The 9,544-nt window shown below is 46.0% G+C and overlaps 1 protein-coding gene across 1 annotated transcript; it reads right to left on the bottom strand.

Moving 5' to 3' along the window:
* Window positions 1–6,334: 6,334 nt before the first annotated feature.
* Window positions 6,335–8,890, bottom strand: LOC131538820 (uncharacterized). Its single transcript, XM_058772962.1, has 2 exons — window positions 8,873–8,890; window positions 6,335–8,676 (listed from the first exon to the last, which is right to left on the bottom strand). The coding sequence occupies exon 2, from the start codon at window positions 8,618–8,620 to the stop codon at window positions 7,868–7,870; it is 753 nt and encodes a 250-aa protein (XP_058628945.1). The 5' UTR covers window positions 8,621–8,676; window positions 8,873–8,890; the 3' UTR covers window positions 6,335–7,867.
* Window positions 8,891–9,544: the final 654 nt, after the last annotated feature.

The following is a 9,544-nucleotide window of genomic DNA, read 5'->3' as shown; positions in this document are numbered from 1 at the left end:
GAAAACATACCTGACTGTAATCCCTAAACAGATCTCGGGGTATTATCTTTCACAGGTAAGACTGAACAGTTGTTTCTGGATGTTTTTCGGACATTTTTAACATTATTTTGGCAGCTTAATTAGCCACCAGTGTCAGACGATTAATAGCTAGCGATATCGCTATAGATAGCTGTGAAAGCTGAGACTTTATAAAACATCAAAGTTTAAATTAATTCTTATTAAGTTTTAACTTATATTGTAGTTTAAATCATAAAGCAAATTGTGCTATGAGCACAATATATAGGCTACAGTGAGCACTTTGACAAGACTGTCACTGTTCTTAAATCCTATGCCTTCTCCTTGTCTCGTGCTCGTTGTTTATGTGTGTGTGTGGGCGTGACGACTCATCGGCGCTGATCACGCTCCAGCTGATTTAATCACCATCACCAGCTGCAGCTAATCACACCACCTATAAATACTCACCCATTTCTCATCTCCTTTGTTCATTCCAGCCTGGTGTCTTCGTTACCTGTGGATTATCACTCTGGATTCGTCACCTACCATCAGCACTTCTCTTCACGACACTCATCTGACCATGGACGTCCCTGCATCACTATCCTGCTTTCTCTCTGAACTGTTTCTATTGTCACTATCCAATTCAATAAACGGAGAGTTACTTGCAACTTGTTTCCGCGTTTTCAGTCATGACAGAACGATCTGACCAACAGATGGAAGCAGCGAGTAGCTCTACTGGATCGCTGGAAGGATTCGTGAACAGCAGCCTACTTCGTATGGATTCCCAGGAGAAGAATCTCAACAATACAGCTCGCGCTGTTCAGGCTCTAGTGGTGCAGGTGTCCGAGCTCACCCAACAGCTCCAACATCTGCGAGGTTCCACTGCGCCCCCCGCACCGCCGGTTCCCCCACCACCACCAGAGAACCTCTATCAGGCGGAGCCCCGCCTACCAGTTCCAGAGTCATATGCAGGTGAACCAAACTACTGTCGAGCATTCCTAACACGATGCTCCATGCATTTTTCTCTCCAACCCAGAACGTTTAATAATGAGCGAGCCAGGGTCGCCTTTGTGTTAATACTACTGACTGGGAGAGCAGCACTCTGGGGAACGGCGGTGTGGGAGAATCAAGATCCGTGCTGTTCCTCGTTCCAGGATCTCTCCGCAGAGATGAGACGGGTGTTCGATCTGGCCGTTGCTGGTAGAGAGGCAGCAAGGATGTTGGCCGATCTACGACAGGGAGAGAGGTCCGTATCGGATTTTTCGATCGAGTTTCGGACCCTAGCGGCGGAGAGTCAATGGAACGAGGAGGCGCAGTGGGACATGTTCCTGCATGGGCTGGCTGACCGCGTCCAGAAGGAGATCTATGCGATGGACCTTCCCACATCTCTCAACGACCTGATCGCTCTGGCATTAAGAGTGGACGCACGGTTGTCACGAATGGATCGCCGCTCACAGCCCGGTCGTTCCACCAGAGGGACCGAGGGCCAACGGTTTGGAGGCGGGGACGCGGTCAGCCCTGTCTACGATCACGAGCCTATGCAGGTGGGGCGAGCTCGGCTTTCCCGGGAGGAGAAGGAGAGGCGGAGGTCCCAGGGCCTTTGCATGTACTGTGGAGGAGCGGGACATTTCGCCTACAACTGCCCGTTAAAAGGCCCAGCCCGATAGTAAATATGAGGCTACTATCGGGTGGGATCTCAGCCGAGAAGACCTCATCCACATCTACTCTCCTTCCGGTAAGACTGAGATGGTCAACTCACCTTCACGACTGTCGAGCACTTCTGGATTCTGGGGCTGAAGGTAATTTCATGGACCACACATTCGCACGCAAACTCCAAGTTCCCCTCAGACACCTCACACACAAGATCGCTGTCCACGCTCTTAACGGCCAGGAACTTCCCACTATCTCATTGATCACGGAGGACGTCACCCTCATCACATCAGGCAATCACACCGAGACAATCTCCTTTTACATACTTGACACCCTCCTTGCACCCATCGTCCTTGGTCACCCCTGGCTTACCCGTCACAATCCTAAAGTGGACTGGCTGTCGAAATCTGTGTCGGCATGGAGCAGTCATTGTCATAAGTCTTGTCTTGTGTCTGCCTGTCCGTCTGTTTCTGTCCCTGTGTTTCAGGAGGAGGCAGTGGATTTATCTAACGTGCCTGCGAACTACCTAGACCTGAAGGAGGTGTTCAGTAAGTCTCGGGCTGCTTCTCTTCCCCCGCATCGTCCCTATGACTGTGCCATAGAGTTACTGCCAGGTACATCTCCGCCTAAGGGCAAGTTATATTCACTCTCTGCTCCAGAGAGGGAGGCTATGGAGAAATATATTTCTGATTCTCTGGCAACAGGGTTCATCCGTCCTTCCTCTTCTCCAGCGGGGGCGGGGTTCTTTTTTGTGGGGAAGAAGGACGGGTCTCTGCGACCTTGTATCGACTACCGGGGGTTGAACAACATCACGGTAAAGAATACTTAACATTTGCCGTTGATGTCTTCAGCCTTCGAGAGATTGCAGGGAGCCTCTGTCTTCACAAAGTTGGATTTACGTAATGCTTATCATTTGGTTCGCATCAGGGAGGGGGACGAATGGAAGACCGCTTTTAACACTCCCAGGGGGCATTTTGAATATTGGTTATGCCTTTCGGGCTATCCAACTCTCCAGCGGTCTTCCAAGCGCTTGTCAACGACGTGCTGCGAGACATGGTCGATCGGTTCATATATGTCTACCTGGATGACATATTGATTTTTTTCCGCGTCTCTCCAGGAACATGTGCAGCACGTCCGACAAGTACTCCAGAGGTTGCTAGAGAATGGGCTTTTTGTCAAGGCGGAGAAATGCGATTTTCATGCACAGTCTGTTCCTTTTTTAGGCTACATCGTGTCGACTGAGGAAGTACGCATGGATCCTGAGAAGATTAAGGCTGTGGTGGAATGGCCAAGCCCAGATTCCCGTAAGGCCCTGCAGAGGTTTCTGGGATTCGGCAATTTCTACCGGCGGTTCATTCGCAATTTCAGCCAACTAGCCGCGCCTCTGACCGCCTTGACCTCCCCCAGAACGACGTTCAGGTGGTCAGACGCAGCCGAGGCTGCGTTTACCAAACTGAAAGGCTGCTTTGTTTCAGCCCCCATCCTTATTACCCCTGATCCTTCACGTCAGTTCGTGGTGGAGGTCGATGCGTCAGAGGTGGGGGTAGGTGTAGTGCTATCCCAGCGCTCTCCCTCAGACGACAAGGTGCACCCTTGCGCGTTTTTGTCTCATCGTCTGTCCCCAGCCGAACGCAATTATGACATTGGTAACAGAGAGTTGTTGGCAGTCAAGTTAGCATTGGAGGAATGGAGCCACTGGTTAGAAGGGTCGGGAGTACCTTTTATCGTCTGGACCGATCATAAGAACTTGGAATACATTAGAACGGCTAAAAGATTAAACTCCAGGCAGGCTCGGTGGTCTCTTTTTTTCGGTCGTTTTGATTTTACTCTCTCGTACCGCCCGGGTTCCAAGAACATCAAACCCGATTCTTTATCACGTATTTTTGACCGTTCCGAACGCCCGTCTACTCCCGAGTGCGTTTTACCTGAGACCATATTTGTCTCTACACTCACATGGGAGGTCGAATCGAAGGTCAAAGCGGCCTTAGAAGGTAACGCCCGCACGTTGCCCACCGAACCGTTTATTTGTGCCTGAGGAGTTACGGTCCAGCGTTATTCAGTGGGGACATTGTTCCAATGTGGCTTGTCATCCAGGAGTCAGTCGTACTAGTTTTTTAGTCAAGCAACGATTCTGGTGGCCTCTCATGGCTCGTGACGTTCACAATTTTGTCTTGGCTTGCTCAGTCTGTGCTACTGGTAAGTCTTCCAATCGACCCCCAGATGGGTTACTTCAACCGCTGCCGGTGCCTTCGAGACCCTGGTCCCATATCGCTCTAGATTTTGTCACCGCCCTCCCACCCTCCCAGGGTCACACGGTAGTTTTGACCGTGGTGGACCGGTTCTCGAAGGCAACCCATTTCATTCCCTTGCCCAAATTACCCTCAGCCAAGGAGACAGCGTTGATTTGTCGTTGACCACGTCTTTCGGTTACATGGCCTCCCGATGGACGTGGTTTCCGACAGAGGACCCCAATTTGTGTCCAAATTTTGGCGAGAATTTTGTAAGTTACTGGGGGCGACTGTCAGTCTGTCCTCAGGGTTCCACCCCCAGAGCAATGGTCAAACTGAGCGAGCCAACCAAGATTTAGAAAGAACGCTGCGATGTATGGTATCCAAGAATCCTTCCTCGTGGAGTCAACAACTTTCTATGGTGGAGTACGCCCACAATACGTTACCAGTGTCATCCACGGGCCTATCTCCGTTTGAGTGTAGCGTAGGTTACCAGCCACCAATTTTTCCTAGTCTGGAATCCGAGGTCGCGGTCCCCTCCGCCCACGCTTTCGTCCAGAGGTGTCACCGCACTTGGACTAGAGCCCGTGAGACTCTACTCCAAGTGGGGTCACGCACCAAGGTGTGGCTTTCTACCAAGAACATTCTTCTCCGCTCCGTGTCTAATAAACTTGCACCCAAATTCATTGACCCGTTCACTGTCACCAAGATCATTAGTCCGGTGGCAGTCCGCCTCAACCTCCCTCCAGTGTACAGGAGAATTCATCCCGTCTTTCATGTATCTAAAATAAAGCCCGTTTTTCATTCACGTATTAATCCGCCGGCCCCGGTTCCCCCTCCGCCACGACTCGTAGATGGGGAACCTACTTATTCGGTCAATCGTATTCTGGACTCAAGACGGAGGGGACGCGGATTTCAGTACTTGGTGGACTGGGAAGGTTACGGTCCGGAGGAGAGAAGTTGGGTACCGGCTAGAGACATACTGGACCACACCCTTATTGATGATTACAATCAGAGGGGTACTGTCACGGTTCTTAACTCTCTGGGGTCGGCTGTCTCGCCGGCGAGACAAACTCATTTTTTTTAAGATCAGTGCAAAAGACACTAAAAATACTCTGTTGATTTTGGTCACACAAATAAGTGTTATACATCAATCGAAACTGTTAAGTGTCTACTTTTTTTTGGGTACACTCACAATAACAACACAACTTTGTGCTTTTGGAAAAATAATAAAACAAACAGGGTGCGCTCTCTGTCTTCTCCGTCTCCGCGAACTGTTTTTAGAAACGCGTCACTAAAATGAACTGTAACTCAGCGAATACTCAGCACACAGACATGTGGGTTATATCTATAGAAAGCTTGAAGTGTATACTTTGAAATGAAGCAAGTCTTATCGCATATCTCATCACATTCTGTGATGAAGTAATCTGTATGAAATCAACACGATGTTCAATCTGTCCCGTCTGACTCATTATCTCTAATGCGACCCCGCCCTCGCGCGACTCGCGCTGTTCATATGTAAATAGCCACGTGGTAAGTGCGCGCGTGCAAACGCCCAACAACACAAACAAAGAGGAGGTCCTTCATCGCGGCTACTGTTCGTTTCTGGATGAAGACGCGCTGAGTAAAAGCAGGATTTCCCTCGAAAGAAGAACACGATTTCATCCAGAAGAGGAGAGCAATCTGATGAGTAAGTAATGTTTCTTTTTTTGCATTAGTTAATGTTTTATTGTGACATAAACTTAAACACATTTTACTAGTTGGGTTTTTCCCAAACGACAACATGATGAATGCTGTGCGTCTAAGAATGTTTAGTACATGTTTATTATTACTACTCTGTTCACAAATAAATTTTAATAGCGTGCACAATAATTAGTTTCTCAGATATAAAATATCATTTTTTATAATACAAAGTACATCCTTTTATTGTACAAAGCATGCTTGAGTCTGTGGCTACATAATCATATCATAGACTACTATAAAATAATTCATACTAGACTATATGACTACAAAATCATAGTTGGGTTTTTCCCAAACTATAATTCCTGACTACAGTGTTTGAAATAGTGTAAAACATTTTGAATATGAGGAGCAATTCATTGTATTTAAATTTCTTACAGCGCTATGATGTTTTCATGCTCTATATAAAACAATAAAAGTAATATGAGTGTACACTGTAACATGATGAATGCTACGAGTCTAAGTATGTTTAGTACATGTTTATTATTAATAGCCTACTCTGTTCAGAAATAGATTTTAATAAAGTGCTAAACAATAATAATTAGTTTCTCAGATATAAGATTTCTTTCTCTTTTTTTATGATAGTACAAAGCACGTGTGAGTCTGTGGCTACAAAACATATATATATATATATACAGATGTTCCTGATATTAACATGCTCACAAATGTTTTTTTGTTTGTATTTTATTGAATCAGATACCAGCACCAGATGTATCCTGATGTCTCTTCAAACTGTTTTCCTCTGAGAGCGCTGTACCAACATCAGATGTTCAACTACACTGATATTCTATGTTAAAACAAGCTCCTTCTCTACTGATTGTTTTTTTTCTTCTTGAATCCATGGAAAGAAGTAGAAACACTTAAATAAAACGCATAAATATCAGGTATGATTTACTTGTTTCACTTGTTGAACAGAATCTGTTGCAGGAATGACTCAAAGTCTGTTCACATCTCTGTGGTTAGATCAGTGTGCACAATAATGTGTCTTTGACCTTCATTATGTATGTTTTGGTTATACTGTGTTGTAAATAAAATACAAATAATTTAAAAAACCCTTTTTTTCAATCTCCTCACATTCTCTCTTACCTGCCTCACAGTCACAGTCACACTGATGGGCCATTAGGGGCCCATAGGGGAGGGCCCTTTGTCTCTCAGGTGAAAATCACTTAATATTCATGGCCATTGCCACTCCCTCGCATATAGACCCTCGATCACAAAACATGTCTTGAAAATTTTAAATCAATATATTGTTTTCTGTGAATGAGTAAGCAGAATGATTTTCACATAATTCTGAAGTAAATATTCTAGGCTACAAGACTGATTACTCAAAAGTCTTATTCACAACTATTTAGTGTGGGTTTTATGGCCTTATTTCAGCTACATTTTTTTCCCCAAAACTTACTAACCACGCATAATATTTTTTTTCTAAAAAATGCAAACATGCACATCCATCTTGGTCACATATTATTGTAGCACAGTTTGTGCTGAATACAAAAAAAATTACATGTTGGTCAATAGTATGTTTTAAGTAGCTGAAATAAGCACAAATATCAGGGCATGTCAAAACATCTCAAGGGCCCCAAAATGACCTCAGACCCCAGAGGGTTAAATCCTATGCCTTCTCCTTGTCTCGTGCTCGTTGTTTATGTGTGTGTGTGGGCGTGACGACTCATCGGCGCTGATCACGCTCCAGCTGATTTAATCACCATCACCAGCTGCAGCTCATCACACCACCTATAAATACTCACCCATTTCTCATCTCCTTTGTCAGATCGTTGTTTGTGAGTCTCCGGTTGTGTTGCCGTCTTCATTCCAGCCTGGTGTCTTCGTCGTTTCGTGTTTCGTGTTTCCTGTGGATTATCACTCTGGATTCGTCACCTACCATCAGCACTTCTCTTCACGACACTCATCTGACCATCGACGTCCCTGCATCACTATCCTGTTTTCTCTCTGAACTGTTTCTATCGTCACTATCCAATTCAATAAACGGAGAGTTACTTGCAACTTGTTTCCGCGTTTTCAGTCATGACAAAGACATTACATTACATTTAGTCATTTTGCAGACGCTTTTATCCAAAGCGACTTACAATTTGGGGAACACATGAAGCGATTCATCTTGAAGAGGCAATTCGACAAAGGAAGTGCTTGTAACACCAAGTCTCAGGCATTGTTCAAATAAGTACAAGCTAGCAAGGGAAGGAATAAGTAAGGAGAAAGATTTTTTTTTTATTTTTTTTTATTTTTATTTTATTTTATTATGTGTAGGTTGAAGTCAAGTAGTGTCGAAAGAGATGAGTTTTCAGCTGTTGCTTGAAGATTGACAGGGATCCAGTACTCCGAATATGGGTGGGAAGATCATTCCACCAGCCAGGAATGGTGAACGAGAATGTTCTGGAGAGTGATTTTGAGCCTCTTTGTGATGGTACCACGAGGCGTCGCTCACTAGCAGATCTCAGATTTCTGGAGGGGATGTAGATTCTTAATAGTGAGTGCATGTAGGCGGGTGCTGAGCCTGTGGTTGTTCTATGAGCAAGCATCAGTGTCTTGAACTTGATGCGAGCTGCGATTGGTAGCCAATGCAATGAGATAAAGAGAGGTGTAACATGGGCTCTTTTGGGTTCCTTGAAGACCAGTCGTGCCGCCGCATTCTGAATCATTTGTAGAGGTTTGACTGTGTTTGATGGAAGTCCAGCCAGAAGAGCATTGCAGTAGTCCAGCCTAGAAATGACAAGGGCCTGGACAAGAAGTTGTGCAGCATGCTCCGTCAGAAAGGGCCTGATCTTTCTGATGTTGTGTAGTGCAAACCTGCAAGATCGAGCAGTCTTTGCAATGTGGTCTTTGAAGGTCAGCTGGTCATCAAAGATTACACCAAGATTTCTGACCGAAGTTGATGGGGTAATTGTTGATGAACCTAACTGGATCGTGATGTCATGCTGTAGAGTTGGAGCGGCAGGAAAGACAAGAAGCTCAGTCTTTGCCAGGTTGAGCTGGAGGTGATGTTCTTTCATCCATGCCGAGATGTCTGACAGGCAACCTGAGATCCTTGCAGCTACCGTTGGATCATCTGGTTGAAAAGAGATAGAGCTGTGTGTCATCAGCATAGCAGTGGTAGGAGAATCCATGTGCCTGTATGATGGGACCCAGTGATGTAGTGTATGTGGAGAAGAGGAGGGGTCCAAGAACCGATCCCTGAGGAACCCCAGTGACCAGTGTATGTGCTTTGGATACCTCCCCTTCCCAGGCCACCCTGAAAGACCTACCAGTGAGATAGGATTCAAACCAGCGGTGGAATTCCAGCGATGCCCAGTGATGAGAGAGTGGAGAGGAGTATCTGATGATTGACAGTGTCAAACGCGGCAGATAGATCCAGCAGAATGAGGACTGATGATTTGGAATGGGCTTTTGCAATTCGCAGGGCTTCAGTGACCGAGAGAAGCGCAGTCTCAGTTGAATGGCCACTCCTGAAACCTGACTGTTTAGCGTCCAGTTTGTTGTTCTGTGAAAGAAACAATGAGACCTGGTTGAAGACAACACGTTCAAGTGTTTTCGCTATGAATGGAAGGAGAGAGACAGGTCTATAGTTTTCTATAAGAGAAGTGTTTAATGTAGGTTTTTGAGCAGTGGGGTTACCGAGCCTGCTTGAACGCAGTGGGGAAGATGCCTGTGAGGAGGGATGTGTTGATGATGTGTGTGAGTGTCGGTAAGAGCGTGGGAGAGATTGCTTGCAGAAGGTGCGAGGGATTGGGTCAAGAGGACATGTTGTAGGATGGTTGGAGAGGAGAAGTTTGGATACTTCAGCCTCCGTCAGGGACAGAAGGAGAAAATGGGAGGTTTAGCAGTGGAAGTGGTTGGTTGGGGGTCCTGTGTGCGTGGAGATGACAACTGATTACTGATCGATCTAGTTTTGTCTGTAAAAAGTAGCAAAGTCATCA

Source organism: Onychostoma macrolepis, chromosome 04 (assembly GCF_012432095.1).
Source record: "Onychostoma macrolepis isolate SWU-2019 chromosome 04, ASM1243209v1, whole genome shotgun sequence".
NCBI lineage: Eukaryota > Metazoa > Chordata > Actinopteri > Cypriniformes > Cyprinidae > Onychostoma > Onychostoma macrolepis.
The sequence above is the reverse complement of the archived record's forward strand: the minus strand, read 5'-3'. Positions and strand labels throughout refer to the sequence as shown.